The 18,316-nt window shown below is 42.7% G+C and overlaps 1 protein-coding gene across 8 annotated transcripts in view; it reads left to right on the top strand.

Moving 5' to 3' along the window:
* LOC134345384 (uncharacterized) overlaps positions 1-18,316 on the top strand; it is a 61,232-nt gene that overhangs the window by 33,875 nt on the left and 9,041 nt on the right. For 6 of the 8 annotated variants that reach the window (XM_063045958.1, XM_063045960.1, XM_063045952.1 and 3 more), the window contains 6 exons: positions 5,216-5,324; positions 5,456-5,487; positions 5,595-5,684; positions 6,632-6,757; positions 7,480-7,499; positions 7,839-7,894. In XM_063045958.1, the coding sequence (XP_062902028.1) occupies positions 5,216-5,324; positions 5,456-5,487; positions 5,595-5,684; positions 6,632-6,757; positions 7,480-7,499; positions 7,839-7,894 (433 nt within the window). The remainder of the gene's footprint in view (positions 1-5,215; positions 5,325-5,455; positions 5,488-5,594; positions 5,685-6,631; positions 6,758-7,479; positions 7,500-7,838; positions 7,895-18,316) is intronic. The other 2 variants (XM_063045957.1, XM_063045956.1) reach the window with 1 other exon arrangement.

Genomic DNA, 18,316 nt, shown 5'->3' with positions numbered 1-18,316 from the left:
TGTTTGGCCTAGTGTTTATTGTTTTCTCCTCCCTTTAACGCTGTTCGCATCAAAGTCTGTGAAATATCGACCTGCTTCAGTGTTTCTCACTCCGCTCTTGGGTCATATCCAAACCTGGTGACGGCAAGTCTCCACCACACAAAGATGGACCCAGCAGAGAGAGAGCAGCTGATCTTGGCCATGAGATTCATTGGTCAGGGTGAATCGTCAAGACAAAAATGTTCCATTGGAATTCCTATGTATAAACTCTTGTTTCTGTCTCCATCATGACAGAAAGATCTTGCCAAGTAATAGACCCAGCAAAGTTTGAACAGTGACGTTCTGACATTGGTGGCTTGAGGAGAGGGTGCCTTTATTCTGAATGCATGTCCTGACTCTACATTCTGAGAGGGCCAAGTCTACATACTGAGCTTCTCTCGTCTACATTGTGTTTCTCTGGTATCCATTCCAAGCTTTTCAAGTCACAAGTACCCAGGTTCCCAGCTCTGTGGTCCCGTGACTCAGGTCTGCATAACAAATGAGCGGCTCAAGCAAGCTTATCAATTGATTCAGCAAATCATCATTCAAGTCAATAGTGTAAATTCTGGAAGAGCCCTACTCCAAAAGCTGAATCCTGGCTGGAGTGTGCGAATACACAAGTAATGTAACCTTATCAAGAGTATTTTTAACCTCTTGATGAAAGTCATGGTACAGACTGGGAAAGTTGAACTTTCATGTAGCAAATTAAACAGATCTACAGAGAACCAGCCAGCTTAGTGATGAAAGAAACCTGACTATGCTGTCTTGAACTGTAAAACTGAGAGTATATCCTAATTGCCTCTGGAAAGAAGTGTTAGATGTAAAATAGTGAGCAAGATTTGAAAAGGTTCCTTCTCTAGGTTTCAAGTTTCATGTTTTCAAAGTTTCCCAAGGACTTTTCTCTACGTTCCCAAGGCTTTTATATTTCCAGTTGTTTCCAGGGCTTATTCAACATGTTTGGGATTTTTGACTGTCCTCCCCATCTTGGACTTCCAAGCCTCCCGCTCAGTCCCACCCGAGTTTTCTTGATCTCAGTCTGTTGTGTTCCCAGGTCTCTCTGGATCCCTGGTCTCTCAGTCTGTTGGGGTTCCCAGGTCTCTCTGGATCTCCGGTCTCTCAGTCTGTTGGGATCCCAGGTCTCTCTGGATCTCTGTTCTCTCATCCTGTTGGGGTTCCCAGGTCTCTCTGGATCCCCAGTCTCTCAGTCTGTTGGATTTCCCAGGTCTCTCTGGATCCCCGGTCTCTCAGTCTGTTGGGGTTCCCAGGTCTCTCTGGATCTCTGATCTCACAGTCTGTTGGGATTCCCAGGCCTCCCTCTTAAATTCCCCATTTCTCTCGAGTCAACCCTGAATCTCGAGTTTTCAGGTCTTCCTGGGCCATCAGGTGCCAGCTATCGGGAGGGTGGTCCTGTAGTGCCTTCTTCAGGCCTTCGCAGAGCATCAGAGAGCCTTGGTCTCTGAGGTATTTAGAGCACCTGAATTAGTTAATTGTTGCTTAACAACAGTTATTAATTGTTTAAGAATTCCGTGTTTTTCTCAAGCGACTCGCTGTTTGTAATCTGGTTTCCTGGTGCTTTCTGTTTAAGTTTATTTTGATAGGCTCAACCGATTCTGTGTTAGTTTATTGTTGAAGCAGGTACCCGATAAGTTCCAATTGGAGGGTCCTCACTGAGAATGATCCATCTCCCAATGTTACTTGGTCGAATTACCTCTGTATAAGCTCTTGTTTCTGTCTCTGCGTGGAAGTCTTTGGCTCCGATATTGGCAGTGCACACCATGGCACTTATCTACCAGCGTCACTGAAGGACATCTTGGACAAGTCCCTCATCCCGGACTTCCAGCGGACACAGGTCTGTGGCGCCTCAGGGTCTGTGCCTAGAGAGGAGGGCCCTGTCATAACCACGGTTTCAGCAGAGCATTAGATACGGCAATTACGCTTGTGAATATGCATGTGTCAGCTAATTATTATTTCATTGTGATAGTATTTAACTCCATTTATTCCATCATAGTATTTATTGAGACTTGGACACAGCACAGCAACGCTTTGGCGCCTGCTTGCATTCAGCCTTGCCTGAGAAAATGGACTATCGAGTCAACTGACTGAAGACTAGTGGTATTCGTTTTATACTTAGTTGTTCTTTTCAGCCGCAATGTAGGCTTCATTTTCCATTTAAAAGGTTTAGTTAACTGCTTTGTTTGGCCTGGCGTTTATTGTTTTCTCTTCCCTTTTACACTGTTTGCATTAAAGTCTGTGAAATATCGATCCACTTCAGTGTCTCTCACTCCGCACTTGGGCCATCTCCGAACCTGCTGACAGTATCCAGGCCAGGTGCTTGACAGATGTTACGCTATCTATTGTAAAGCGGTTCTGTGAATGTCTAAAGTTGCAGGAATGGAAGTTTGGAGATGTGCCATTACCAGCCATTCAAAGTGCTTCATGATTATTGGTGACTGTGCCACTACTTAGTTCTGCAGGTATAGATTTCTTTGGTTCAGGATGATGGTGGCTGATTCTCTCCTTTAGGTCACAGCATGTTTCCACAGGACAAGGGGTAAGGAAGCAGCATTTATTTAACATGAAGAAGTGCTCTTCCACCTTTTCTTTATTAAACCACTCACAATTCCTGCTACAACTGACCCTTCCTTGCACAGTCACCAAGTCATGGAAATCCATCCAGGCTGGGTCCATTGAACATCTTTGCATACTTTTGCTCTTGATATTGGCCATGCACTCTTTCTCCTTCAACCGCCCTGTGAAATGAAGTATTCTTTCTCACTCAGTCCACAGCTCTGAGGAATATTACCCTCTCCTTTCCCAGCTTCTGAAATACTTTTGGGATGTTTTCTCACAGAAAGGTTCTGTCAGTTGAAGAACAAACTAGAGAAAATCTGCTAGCATTTCGAATGTCTCTTATGTTCTTGTACACACACACGAACCCCGACCACCAACCTACAGCACTGAATCTCCCAAAAACCATTTACCCACAGGGTAATTTACAGAAGCCAATTAAGCTAGCCACCATGTCCTTGGGAAGTGGAAGCAAACCAGAGTGCCCAAAGTAATCCCATGCAGAGTGTTTGCAAATTTGACGCAGACAGCATGAGTGGTCTTAATCAGTGGCCAAGGTTACTGGACCTTTGATTCCATTCATTGGGACGCATCAGGACCGGTATATTTTGGCCCATTTAATGGTTGCCATAATCAGCTGAAATTCCATGGCAATAGTTAAAAAAGTATCAGGAAGATAAACTATTATTTAAAACAGTAACAAATTATGTGTTTAAATGAAACACAGAACAAATATCAATTCTACTACAGTATTATAAAACTGTATTCATTCCTAATAGTTCTCAGAGGAATTCTTCAGTGTACGAGTTCTTTTGATTTAGTGTACAGCAATGGGCTCAGTGCATTGTCTTGGGTGGGACTCGTGTTGAGGATAATTGGAAGGAAGAAGTGTTCTGCATCCTAACTAGCTGAGGTCTGTTGGTTAGGAAGTCCCACACCCTGCTTCACAGTGATATTTATAGACCAAAGAGTAGGAATTTGTTCACCAACATCGGTGGGCTCATAGAATTGAATGCTGAACTGGAATCCGGAAAATGAATTCTGACATACGTGTCCGTGTTTTCTCGATGTGTCAGGACAGATGTTCTGGCATTGGTTGTGGAGCACTTCTGTTAATGAGCATCGTGGTGAGTGTCTAATAGGAGTGGAGTTTTGATATGTGCCAATATCAGCTTTTCAAAGCGCTTCATGATTATTGGCGTCAGTGCCACTGGTCAGTAGTTGCTTAGTTCTGACATGGAGAGTACTTTGGTCCGGGTATGATGGTGGTGGATTTAAAGCATATGGGGGCTGCAGCCTGGATGAGTGAATTGTTGAAGATATCCATGAAGGTGTCAGTGAGGTGGTGTGCACACTCTCTGAGTACTCGGCCTGGAATGTTGTCTGACCCTGCCATCTTACGTGGTTTGCCTGTACAGACTCCTACTCCTGCCTGTTGTTGTTACAGATACTGGCTGCTCTCCTGGAAAGTGGGCAGCTTTTGTGGCTGGCATTGGATTGCATTCCACCAAGTGTGCATAAAAGATGTCTAGAGTGTCAGGGAGGGATGCATCACTGGTTCAGTCAACACGGTTTTTCCTTGCGTAATCTATAAGGCTGTTGATGTGGTGGGCAGCTTTGGCTACCCGCTGTGGAGCCTTCCCGTCTGATGCAGTGTGGTTTCCACACCCTGCACTGTTGCAGCATGTTAGGATGCTCTCCACTGCACATCTGTAGAACGACGTGAGTAGAGATCTGCATAGTCCTGCTCTCTTCAACCTCCTCAGAAAGTAGAGGCATTGGTTAGCTTTCATTGTGTAGCATGTGTTTTGGGACCATGAGAGATTGTGTGAGACATGTTCTCCCATGCATTTAAAACTGCTCGCAGTTTTTGCTGCAGTGCCGCCAATGTGAAGAGTTGTGTGAGTTCTCCTGAAGCTGATGACCATCTCCTTTGTCTTGTTGACCGTCTGGAACAGGCTGTTTGCTCGGCACCAGGCCTTGAGTTCCCCTCCCTCCTCTTCATAGGCCGTCTCATTGTTGGTAATGAACCCCACCACTGTCCTATCATGGTGAACTTAACAATGTGATTACTGGTGTGTCTGGCTGTAGGCATGATGGTGGCTGGTTGTTTGATGACCAGCCTCATATGCCAAGGTGCATTATTGGTCAGCTGTTCCTGAATTTCTTGTGTGAATCTAGTCATTGCCCACTTAATGTCTAAGATGAGGTTTCTCCTGGCTTCCCTCAGAACTGTTCAATCTCCATGCAGGAAATAAATCAGTGATGCATTCCACACTGAACATCAACACCACAGATTATGATGACATAACTACCTGAAAGCCAATGATATACTTTTAAGATAACATGACAAAATTTCCAACAACTTAGAGACTGCACAAAACAACCGACTGATATAGTAGAATATTGGGCAATTATTGCTCTGTGTCTGGAACCAAGTGTTGGTCAGAGTAAACAATGTACCGAGTGCATTGGAACATGGAATATATCATAATCCTGGAGCACTGCACACAGGCAACTGAACTTCCCTGAGATAAATTGTGAGTGAGCAGGACATTCCTGTTAAGGGATTCTGTCTAAATATTGAAAAATTAATATCCTGCTGTCTTTCTTTCATGCTCTCACACAGGTGAATAATGTGGATGTTGTAAAAGACGAAGAAACACCTGCTGAGGCACAAGAAGTGAAGCAGGATCATTCTGTGGACATGACAGGAGGAAATCCTGAGACCCCTCAAGGTATGTTGGAAGCTGCGGGCCTAAAGCATCAGCATGACTGGTGGGCTCGAGCACCTGCTGCAAGAAATATGACAGTCCACGAAGGAATATCAAAAACTCTTCTGATGTGCTTAATTCCTTCTCTCCTTTAGGTCACTCACAGCAAGATTCAACAGGACAAGAGGTAAGGAAACAGCAAACATTGAACATGAGCAAGTCCTCTTCTACCTTTTCTTTAATAAACCGCTCACAGTTCCTGCTACAATTGATCATTTCTCCCACTGTCACCAGGTCAATGGAATCCATCCAGGCTGTACATTCAGCTCTCAACTACAACCATCGTTCATCCACGATTCAGTGATGGCTACAACATCGTACCTGGTAATCTGTAACAGTAGAACAAGGTCATCCACTTTGTACTATGTGCATTTAGATACAACATCTTGAGTACCGTGTTTGCTATCCTTTATGATTCTGCATCCCTAAAGTTTTCATACACAGCCTGTTGGCTGCAACAAATCCCATCTCCTGCCTGCCCTACCTGACCATCAGACCACATGCTTATCTTCACTTTTTTACCATCCGTTCCTTCCCCTTTGCAAATTTAGTTTAAACCCTCCCCAACAGCTCTAACAAACCTGCCCACAAGAATATTGGTCCCTCTTGGGTTCAGGTCACTTTTGAACTGGTCATACCTCCTCCAGAAGAGATCCCAATGATCCAAGAACCTGAAGTCCTGCCCCATGCACCAGCTTCTCAGCCACACATTTATCTGCCAAATCATCCTGTTCTACCCTCACTGGCCTTCTTTCTTTCTTTCATGATCTCACACAGGCAAATAATGCAGAGAATCCTTCAGCAAAAATCCAAAAACAAATTGCCACAAATCTGAAATAATTATTGAAAAGACTGAAAATATTTAACAGGTTAGGAAACAGCTGTGGGAATAGAAACAGGTTTAATATTTCAAGTCAATAAAATATCTTGATCTGAAACATTGACTCTCTTTCTCTTTCTTCAGATGCTGCCTGAGCTGCTGAGTATTCACAGCATTTTCTGTATTCAGTTTCACCTTTTAGCAGAATTTTGACCAGTGCTCTCAGAAAACTGGCCTATTTTCCAAAATGCTTACAGATTTTGGCCATGCCCTGTATTGTGGTAAAGAATTCACTTGTTTGACCAGAAAATGTTGAATATGTCTTGTCTGCTTGATAGCATCAAAATTAACTCAGTTTGATCAATTTGTCAGAGGTGTAAATGCAAAAGTGTGACCAGTGCAAAGAAAAGTGAAATTAATGATACCTTTCTGTTGCATTTCTCTGCTTTAGGAGAAAAGATATGAATTGTTTGCAATTTGGCACCACATAGGAGGCTATGGAAGTGGCCACTACTATGCTGAAATCAAATCAGACTCTGGTGACTGGTACAATTTTAATGATAAAGATGTTAAAAAGGTAAAAATTAAGAACCAAATGAAAAGTTTTCTAAAGCAGCATCGTACATTACACAAAAGGAGATGATTATGTTATTGGAGGTCAATCATCCCATTCATATAGTACGAGATCACTGTAGGAGCTGAGTTGGAACTTTATTTACTTAGCTCTCGATAATTCCATGCCAGCTTGTTTTGGAGATCAAATGTAAACATTTATAATATGACAGGATTAACATTAAACACATCAGACTGATCATGTGAGCTACCAGACAGTGGCTTTATCTTTATTCATTCATAGAATGACATTTTCATTGTCCCTGAGAGAGTGCTGAGTCACCCGTTTCATCTCTGCACTCTAAGTGTTCCTGTTCCTACAATGCTGTGAGGTGGAGGGTTCCCCCAATTAGACCCAGAAATTATGTAAAAATAATTATATAGCTCGACATTGAAAGAGTGCCCAGCTTGGAGGGAGAAATATAAAAAACGGTCATTTTTATGTCTTTCCCTCTAATAACGAATGTATAGAATTGAGAAAAACACTCAGATAAGCTTCCTCTGAACTGATATCGGCCATTATTTCACTGAATTTATTGTTGATTATTTCTGAATAATCATTACTTTCATTGTGTTAGTGCTTTTAGATTTGAATTTGTGTCATATAACTTCCTGACAGACAATAACATTTTGATTTTTTTTTGCATGTTGTCAATGAATATTTATTCGTCATGACATTTCATTAAGGAAAACGATATCGATCCATGGTAATGACCAAATTTATTTAATGCATAATTTATTGTGCAAGAAATTTTAGAGTTAACAAGTATTGTTACATTACTTCTGAAACAACACTATACTTGAAAGAAATCACTCAAAGGACTTGCAGTTTCATATTGTCCATTTGATATATTCATAATGTGATAACTTGTTTAGTGAAGTAGAAATTTTTAAATGTATTTAAATTGACCTACAAACCAGAAAGAAGGGCCAAAAACTGGGGAATTATAAAAGCTGGTAGGAACAATGTACATATTGATCCATATTGGTAGAAGACATATTGTATGCTCTCTTTTTTAAAATCCAAATTATTTAATATTTTCCAGCTCCAAAACTGCTTACATGCTTATGTACAGACTGAACGATACAAACCCCGAAACAGGTATGATGATTTGTAGAATTCACTGGTAATAAATTTATCAATGACTTACATAATACCATGCAATGGGTTTATAAATTTTGTTGCTTATAGTATTGTAACATCATTTTTTTCTTGCTTTTTCATGCATTTTGATGAACCATGAGTCCTCCACTTCAGGATAAGCCTAAAAAAATCTAACTTTTTTATTGATTGATTGGATAGATCATCATACAGAATACGGGAGGAATTCAGGAGGTCAGGCTGCATCTGTGGATGGGAATAAACAATTCGGGCCAAGACTGTTTATTCCCCTCCATAGATGCTGCCTGTCCTGAGTTCCACCATCATTTTGTGTGTTGTTCTGGATTTCCAGCATCTGCAGGATCTTCTGTGTTAATTGGACAGTGTTCATTTCCCTTGTTCTTTTTTACTACTTATGTGAGCACACAATTAGGTAATGTTGTCCTTACTTTGTACAGTAGTGCTAGTTTCCATTTTATTGATGCATCATATTTGTGATGCTGGTGACAGACGAATAGTGTTGTCAAAATGAAGATAATAGAATTTTCTTAGTTCATGCACCTTGTGATGCATAATATATTCTTACAGAAACATCTGCATGATGCTAAATATTAAATAATTTTGGGGCCTCTTGATGTTTTCAAGCCCTGAGGTGCTGATTTTCCCAAGGTACTTTGATGCTAATGAATTTCATAGGTTCACTACTCCCTGATTAAAGAAATTCCTCCTCATCTCCATTCTAAAAGGGTACCCCTCTATTTTGAGGCTGTGTCCTCCGGTCTTCAACTCTCCCACCAGAGGAGACATCCTCTCCATTTCTACTCTATTAAGGTGTTTCACCACTTGAAACGTTTCAATTAGGTCATCCCTCATTCTTCTGAATTCCAGAGAATATAGGCTCAAAGCCATTGAACACTCTTCATATGACAAGCCATTCAATCCTGTAATTATCTTTGTGAACCTTCTTTGAACCCTGTCCAGTTTCAGCTCATCCTTTCAAAGTTAAGTGGTCCAAAACTGCTCATAATACTCCAAGTGATGCCTCACCAGTGTTTTATAAAGTCTCAACATTACATCCTTGCTTTCATGTTTTAGTCCACTTGAAATGAATGCAAAATTGCATTTGCCTTCCTCACCACGGACTCAACCTGCAAATTAACCTTCAGGGTATCTTGCACAAGGACTCCCAATTCCCTTTGCACCTCAGTTCTTTTGACATATAATGTTAAAAAATCGGTCCCAACACAGACCCCTGTTAAATACCAATAGCCACCAGCAACCAGCCAGAAAAGGCTCCCTTCATTCCCACTCTTTGCCCCCTGCCAATCAATCACTGCTTTATCCATGCTAGAATCATTCCTGTAATACCATGAGTTTGTAGCTTGTTAAGCAGCCTCACGTGTTGCAATGTCAAAGGCTTTCTGAAATTCCAAGTACACATCAAACAATTCTCCTTTCTCTATCCTGCTTGTTATTTCTTCAAATAATTCCAACTGGCAAGATTTTCACTTCAGGAAACCATGCTGACTGTGGCCTAATTTTTCATGTGTGAGAGTTAATCTGAGACCTCATCCTTAATAATCGACACCAACATCTTCCCAACCACTGAGGCCAGACTAACTGTCCTATAGTTTCCTTTCTTTTGCCTCCCTCTGTTCTTGAAGAGTGGAACAACATTTGCAATTTTCCAGTTTTCCGAACCATTCAAGAATTCCGTGATTCTTGAAAGATTGTCATTAATGTCCCCACGATCTCTTTAGCCACCTCTTTCAGTACACTGGGGTGTCCCAACATAAGATTAAGACCATAAGATATAGGAGCAGAAGTAGGCCATTTTGCCCATCGAGTCTGCTTCAGCATTCAATCATGGGCTGATCCAATTCTTCCAGTCATCCCACTCCCCTGCTTTCACCCCGTACCCTTTGATGCCCTGCCCCATCAAGAACCTATCTACCTCTGCCTTAAGTACACCCAATGACTTGGCCTCCACATCTGTTCATGGCAACAAATTGTAGAGATTTACCACCATCCGACTGAAGTAATTTCTCCACATCTCAGTTCTAAAAGGACGTCCTTCAATCCTGAAGTCGTACCCGCTTGTCCTAGAATCCCCTACCATGGGAAATAACTTTGCCATATCTAATCTGTTCAGGCCTTCTAACATTCGGAATGTTTCTTTGAGATCCCCCCTCATTCTCCTGACCTCCAGGGAATACAGCCCAAGAGCTGCCAGACGTGTATCATACAGTAACCCTTTCATTCCTGGAAGCATTCTCATGAATCTTCTGTGAACCCTCTCCAATGTCAGTATATCCTTTATAAAATAGGGAGTCCAAACCTGCAGACAATACTCCAAATGTGGTCTCACCAGTGCCCCATAGAGCCTCATCAACACCTCCTTACTCTGATACACTATTCCTCTTGAAATGAATGCCAACATAGCATTCGCTTTCCTTACTGCCGATCCAACCTGATAGTTAACCTTTAGGGTATCATGCACGATGACCCCCAAGTTCCTTTGCACTTACAATTTTTGAATTTTCTCCCCATCTAAATAATAATCTGCCTGATTATTTCTTCTTCCAAAATGTACAACCGTGCATTTCTTAACATTGTGTCTCACCTGCCATTTCTTTGTCCACTCTCCTAAACTGACCAAGTCTCTCTGCAACCTTTCTGTTTCTTCAAGACTTCCTGCTCCTCCACCTATCTTGGTGTCATCCACAAACTCAGCCACAAAACCATTTAATCCATAATCGAAATCATCGATATATATTGAAAAAGAAGCGTCCCAACACCGACCCCTGTGGAACACCACTAGTAACTGGCACTGTCACGTACCCCGTGATGGGGATAAAGAAGCAGCAGAGATGAAAAACACTTTGGAGTCTCGTATTGCTATAAGCTACTAATATTTATTAGTAACTATGCAATACAGTAATGTCAAAGTAAATAAATCACACAGGTTAGCAATGATTATATATAAAAGTAAGTATGGAATATATATGTATGAAGAAGCCAAGCTTCTTTAAGTCTAGGGGTAAAAAGATACAGTCTTACGATGTTGAGTAAAGTTCAGTTCAGTTCAGTTGGTGGTATTGAGTTGAGTGGTGATGGAGAGAGAGAGAGAGTGAGTGAGTTGAGTCTTCAGGTGAGCCGATGCCGTCGATCTTCTCGTCGTCCTCCGAAATCCTTTACAAGTCACTGACTGTTACTTTAACCAGGGGGACTGGTCTTCTGTGGTGGAGCTATCACCCAGGTGAGTGTGGACACATAGACAACTCCCCACCAGTCAACCCCTTCTTCACCGATAGAATAGCAATTTGGATCGATCCGCCTGATCGATCCTCCAAAACCCACTTTCTCTGCGGGCACAACAATGTTCATTCAGTGTCCAGATCATGTGTCCTGAGGTCTGTATCATCTGACCTCCCATTTATTTCACCAGACTGAGCATCACCTGTCATTCAAAGAGTCCCTCCTTCCTTTGTCTGTAAAGGAGTACAAGCAGGCAACAAGTCCTTGGAAGTAACATCAACAACCTGCTGAAAATCATAACATCGAGTGTCCATTAAATAACACCGCCTTTGGTCACCATGGCAACTTACGAGCTGCTCAGGGCTGTCTCCAACTCCAAACTCAGTAGAAATCAAAAGTCACTTCCAATGCCTTAAAGTGACAGTCCACTGTTAATCTTCGTCTCTCTCTCCTTTTCAAACAAACCATCAATGATGAATGTCTCTCCCTGTCTCTCTTCAAACAGTTAATAGGGGCACTCCAGGATCCCCTCACACAACCTATCAGAATAGGATCCCTTTATTCCCACCCTTTGCTTTCTGCTTATCAGCCAATGCTCCACACATGCCAATATCCTTCCTGTAATTCCATGGGCTCTCATCTTATTAAGCAGTTGTCACAATGAGGGCGTTGGGAACAGACCCAAATGCAAGACCCAGACACTGAAGTACAAGGAACAGAACTTGACTAGAGTAGGGACGTGACAGGATTCAGACAAGGAGCAGGGACAAGAATGCAGACTTGGACTAGGACATGGACACAACAGGGAACCCGGACAAGGAACTATGAACTAGGAGCCTGCGCTTGGGCTCCGAACCAGAGACTGGACAAGGACCAAGAACCTGGGTCTTTCCTCGGGCTTAGGCCCCAGAACCAGGCAAGGACACGACATGACTATAGGACAGGACATGGCTGTGGTTTAGAGGCTTGGGGCTTGAGGCTGGGGTCTTGGGTCTTGAGGCTCGCAGGCTGGGGTCTTGGGTCTTGAAATGCGAAGGCTGATAACTCAGAGGCTGGAGCTCAGAGACAGACTGGGAACTGTACACCAACAGAGAGCTGGGACTTACCCTTCGAAAAGCCAGGACTCATCTTTAACTCGACACTAACATGAGACTGGACAGTACATAGACATAGAGCCGGGACTCATCTATAGACAAGTTGGGACTCAACTTTACCTCCACCAAGGTGGGACAGGACCATCCGTCGGGTAACAGCAGAACGGCCGGACTTACCCAACAGAGGCAAAGACAAGACAGGTCCCCCCGCAGGGCAACGGCAGAACGGCCTGACTTACCCCACGGAGGCAAGGACAAGGGGGGGAAACACCAAAGAATGACAACAGTTCCATCTCTGCTTCAGGGTAGCTCCGAGTCTCAGCTGGCTACGGAAACAGCCGGATCCCTACCTAGCTCAGAGTGGCTGGCAGCCACTCAGCTGGCCCGGGAAACAGCTGAATCCATACTGCAAAGACAGCTCCAACTACCGACAGTAAGGCTCCATGAAGCGATGGTTCTCCAACAGGACCTAAAGATGACAAGGGGCCACTCCAGCCTTCCACTGGCAGGTTCCTCCCAAGGGATCTTGACAAGGCAAACCAGCAGCTCACACTCAACCCCAAGGCCACTTATATTCCGAGCCCCAAGATGGGAATCGGATGCCTATGTTTAACTCAACCAAAGGAGGGACAGCTGGAAGACCCGGAGTCCTGAGTACACAGACCAGACCATGATCCGGAATGCGGACTTCACGGACTGGACCATGACAGCAGACTCTTATGCGGCACTTTATCGAAGGCCTTTTGAAAATCCAAATACACAACATCCACAGCCTCTCCCTTGTCAATCTTATTTGAGATTACCTCAAAAAATTCCAGTTGCCTGGTGAGGCAGGATCTACCCTTCATGAAACCATGCTGGCTTGGGCCTTTCTTGTCATGCAGCTCGAGGTATTTCATAACTTCGTCCTTGAGGATCGACTCCAGTAACTTTCCAACTACCAATGTCAGACTAATAGGTCTGTAATTTTCTTTCTGCTGCCTCCCGCCTTTCTTAAACAGTGGAACTACATTTGCAACTTTCCAGTCCTCCTGGAAGATCATTTCCAATGCCTTCAGACTCTCCAAAACCACCTCCTTCAGAACCCATGGGTGCACCTCATCCGGTCCGGGAAACTTATCTGTTCTTAGTCCATTTAGCTTCCCAAGCACTTTCTCTCTAGTAATCTTGACTGTACCTAATTCTATTCCCTGAGACCTCTGGCTTTCAGGTATGTTGCTCATGTCTTCCACTGTGAAGACTGATGCAAAATACTCATTTAGTCCTTCTGCCATCTCTTTGTTACCCATTATAATTTCTCCGCATCATTTTCAATCAGTTCTATATCTACCCATGTCAAACTTTTACTCTTCATATATTTAAAAAAACTCTTAGTATCCTTTTTTATGTTGATTGCCAACTTCCTTTCATAATTCACCTTTTCTTTCCTAACGACTTTCTTAGTTTCCTTCTGTTAGTTTTTAAAAGTTGTCCAGTCCTCAGTTTTCCCACTAATTTTTGCTTCTTTGCACGCCGTCTCATTTGCTTTTATTTTAGCCTTAACTTCTCTTGTTAGCCACATTTGTGCCATTTTTCCATTCGTGATTTTCTTTTTTCTTGGAATATATTTTTCCTGCACTTTACTTATTTCTTGTAGGAATTTCATCCAATCCTGCTCTAGTGTCCCTCCATCTAGCTTACTTTTCCAATCGACTTGGGCCATTTCCTCTCTCATACCACTGTAATTTCCTTTGTTCCACTGAAATATTGATACACCTGACACCAGCTTCTCCTTTTCAAATTTGAAACTGAACTCAATCATATTATGATCACTACTTCCAAGGGGTTCCATTACTTCCAGCTCCCTAATTGCCTCAGGTTCGTTACACAGCACCCAATCCAAAACAGCCGATCCCCTGGTGGGCTTATTGACAAGCTGCTCCAAAAAGCCATCGCATAGGCATTCTACAAACTCCCTCTCCTGAGATCCAGTACCTTCCTCACTTTCCCAATCCACTTTCATATTAAAATCCCCCATAATTATCTTGACATTTTCCTTTTGACACGCTTTTTCTATTTCCAGCTGTAACTTGTAGTCCACATCCCGGCTGCTGTTTGGAGGCCTGTATATAGCTGCTATTAGTGTCTGTTTACCCTTGCCATTTCTTAACTCGACCCATAAGGATTCTACCTCTTCTGATCCTATGACCCTTCTTCCTAGTGATTTGATATTGTTGCTTACCATCAGGGCCACGCCACCCCTTTTACCTACCTTCCTATCTTTCCTATACACTGTGTATCCTTGGACATTCAGCTCGCAATCACATCCATTATTTAGCCATGACTTGGTGATGGCCACAATGTCATATCTTTTAACCTGCAGCTGTACAACAAGATCATCCACTTTATTTCTAATGCTGTGTGCCTTTAAGTACAATACATTTAGATCAGTATCTGTTACCAATTTTGCTATATTTCTATCGCACAGCAAATTATCCTGTCTATTCTCCTGCCTGTCCTTCTTGCCATCTTTGCTGCACAATATCTTTGACTTATTTCTATTTTCCTCTTCCTCGACCTTAACACCTTGGTTTCCTTCCCCCTGCCAACTTAGTTTAAACCTTCCCTAGCAGCTATATTAAACAATCCCGCCAGGATATTAGTACCCTTTGAGTTCAGGTGTAACCCATCATTTTTGCATAAGTCATATCTCCCCCAAAATAGATCCCAATGATCCAAGTTTTTTTGAAGCCTTGCCCCCTGCACCAGTTACTTAGCCACACATCCATCTGCTTAATTTTGCTATTCTTACCTTCATTAGAACGTGGCTCAGGCAGTAATCCTGAGATTATTACTCTGGAGGTCCGGCTTTTCAATTTTCCTCCTAGCTCCCAGTAATCTTCCTTCAGGACCTCCTCTCTTTTTCTTTCTATGTCATTGGTACCAACATGCACCAAGACTTCTGGCTGCTCGCCCTCTCTCCTCAGAATACTCTGGAACCGATGAGACATCCCATACCCTGGCACTAGGGAGGCAACACACCATATCTTGCACAAGGACTCCCAAGTCCCTTTGCTTCTCTGCATTTTGAATTCTCTCCCCGTCTAAACAATAGACTGCCTGTTTATTTCTTCCACCAAAGTGCATGACCATACACTTTCCAGCATTGTATTTCATTTTCCACTTCTTTGCCCATCCCCCTAAACTATCTAAGCCTCTCTGCAGGCTCTCTGTTTCCTCAATCTACCCACTCCTCCACCTATCTTTGTATCATCGGCAAATTTATCCAAAAATCTATTAATACCATAGTCCAAATCGTTGACATACATAGTAAAAAGCAATGGTCCCAACACCGACCCCTGTGGATCTCCACTTGTAACCGGCAGCCAGCCAGAATAGGATCCCTTTCTCCCCACTCTCTGTTTTTTGCCAACCAGCCAATGCTCCACCCATGCCAGTAACTTCCCTGTAATTCCGTGGGCTCTTATCTTGCAAAGCAGCATCATCTGCGGCACCTTGTCAAAGGCCTTCTGAAAATCCAAGTTCACCACGTCTACTGCATCTCCTTGTAATTTCCCTGCAATCTCCTTGTGAATTACCGTGCTTGTAATTTCTTCAACGAGTTGCAGTAGATAAGTCAGGCAGAATTTTCCTTTCAGGAAACCATGCTGACTTTGGCCTTTCTTGTCATGTGCCTCCAGGTACTCCGTAATCTCATCTCTAACAACTGATTCCAACAAAGTCTCAACCACTGATGTCAGGCTTACAGATCTATAGTTTCCTTTCTGCTGCCTCCCACCCTTCTTGAGTAGTGATGTAACATTTGCAATTTTCCAGTCATCCGGTACAATGCCAGAATTTATTGATTCTTGAAAGGTCTTCGTTAATGCCTCCGCAATCTCTACAGCTACTTCCTTCAGAACCCAAGGGTGCATTCCATCAGGTCCAGGAGATTTATCCACCCTCAGACCATTAAGCTTCCTGAGCACCTTCTCAGTTGTAATTCTCACTGCACAAGCTTCACTTCCCTGACACTCTTGAATGTCTAGTATACTGCAGACATCTTCCACCATGAAGACTGGTGCAAAGTACATATTCAGTTTCTCTGCCACCTCTGCGTCTCTCATTACAATATCTCCAGTGTCATTTTTTATTGGTCCTATATCTACCCTCAACTTTCTTTTACCCTTTAATCTTTTCCTTCTGAATGACCACCTTAAATTGTTTCTGCAAGTTTTTAAAAGCTCCCCAATCCTCTATCTTCCCACTAGCTCTGACTTCCTTGTATGTCCTCTCGTTTGCTTTTACTTTGGCTCTTACTTCACTTGTCAGCCACAGTAGTATCCTGCTTCCCTTTGAAAATTTGGCATGCATTTTCTATCTCCCATTGTAATTTTTAAGCCACATCGTTACAACTGTTTCGATTTTCTCTACAACTCACATTAGGGTCTTTTTACACTCGCACTTCCTTAAGAACCCCCTTTTCACTGGGCATGTCTAGAGACACGACTTGTTCGCCCCTCGCTGACAACCACTGGACTCAGTGGTGAGAAAATCACCTTTTTTTTCAAACTCCGTGCACCTCGGGTCGGTATGACTTGGGTCCCACCAAAACCGGGAATGTGGGATGTCTCAACCACCTGAACCCCGATCTGTGTGAATACTGTGTAAATACTGTCCCATGCAATTAGCAGTTGGCAGGAAATTACAGATTGCACACTGCATACAATTGTAAAGAAAATATATTTACAAATTTCAACATTATCAAACAGTAGAAATATAAAATAAAATGTCCATTACAGTTATGCCAGTCGAAATGTTCACATGTGTTGGAGCTCATCTTGAAGTTGTCTTTAACTCACACTCTGGACCCACGGTCAGCGTGAAAGTGCACACCACCTTCCGAATGTCGCTCGAACAGTCAGGCTCCCCCACGAGAGTATTGGTCCTTCCTGCCTGAAGCCATTCATCTGCATAAAGCAACTTGTGCAACAGGGACAGCATCCTCAGACATTATCCCTCTTGTCGTCTTCTTCTTCTTCTTCTTCTTCTTCTTCTATTTCCTGCTGTTTAGACGCAGCTAAGCGTATCACAGCCCTCCGCAGGATGTACAATTAATTATAGAACTTCAAGGAACTCAATTTCTCGAATACAACCTAGTCTCGCGTATAAACTGAATGATAGACTCTTCAATAAGATGTTGATTCTCTTGATGGCCAAACAAAGATTGAATAGAAAACCAAAATAAATTTAAGCCAGATAGCCTCTTGAACAGCATGCTTCTTTCAATTTTGTATCGATTACAGCTCAGCAAAACATGCTGGACTCTCTCTGGACTACCACAGTCACATAACCCAGTAGGATGTTTTCCTATTATCTTTAAATAATAGTTTAGCCCACAATGCCCCAACCTAAGTCTTGTAAATTTCACCATATCTCTATGACTTAAAAGGTAACAGTCTGAGACCTTTTTAACTAGTGGGTGACTGGAAAAATAATGCCTGCCCCTTAATTCATTTTTTCCAATCCTCCTGCCACTTCTTCTCTATACCTTTTTAAATCCTACTTTTCAATTCTGCTCTGCCTTGGGGAGCTTTAATTTCTACTTGCCTGCTCTGTAAGGAAGACTTTGCAATGCCATCCACAATTTAATTTCCCTCCACCACAGCATGCCCAGGTATCCATGAAAATCTAACTGCACAACCCATCTTCCCTACTCTAAACAACTCTAAGAGAATCTCAATAACTATGTCAGGATGAGCTTTTGATTTATTCCCTTTTATAGACTCTAAGGCAGCAGCAGAATCCGAACAGATGATAACCCTACGTGGTCGAGAGTCTTCTATCCACCATAAGGCCCAGAGGATTGCTAATAATTCTGTTGCAAAGACAGAAACACCATCTGAAACCCGGTGACCAATCTTAACTCCAAGTTGAGACACATACATCCCAAATCCTGCCCTACTGCTCTCTGGGTCCACTGAGCCATCAGTAGAAATCTTCCGATAAGATCCCCATTTATTATTTAAATATTCATTTGTGATCAACACTGATGAAATTGCACTGCTTCCTTTAAGCTGAAAAGGGAGAA

This window comes from Mobula hypostoma, chromosome 4 (genome assembly GCF_963921235.1).
Source record: "Mobula hypostoma chromosome 4, sMobHyp1.1, whole genome shotgun sequence".
In the NCBI taxonomy this organism is placed as follows: domain Eukaryota; kingdom Metazoa; phylum Chordata; class Chondrichthyes; order Myliobatiformes; family Myliobatidae; genus Mobula; species Mobula hypostoma.
The sequence above is the reverse complement of the archived record's forward strand: the minus strand, read 5'-3'. Positions and strand labels throughout refer to the sequence as shown.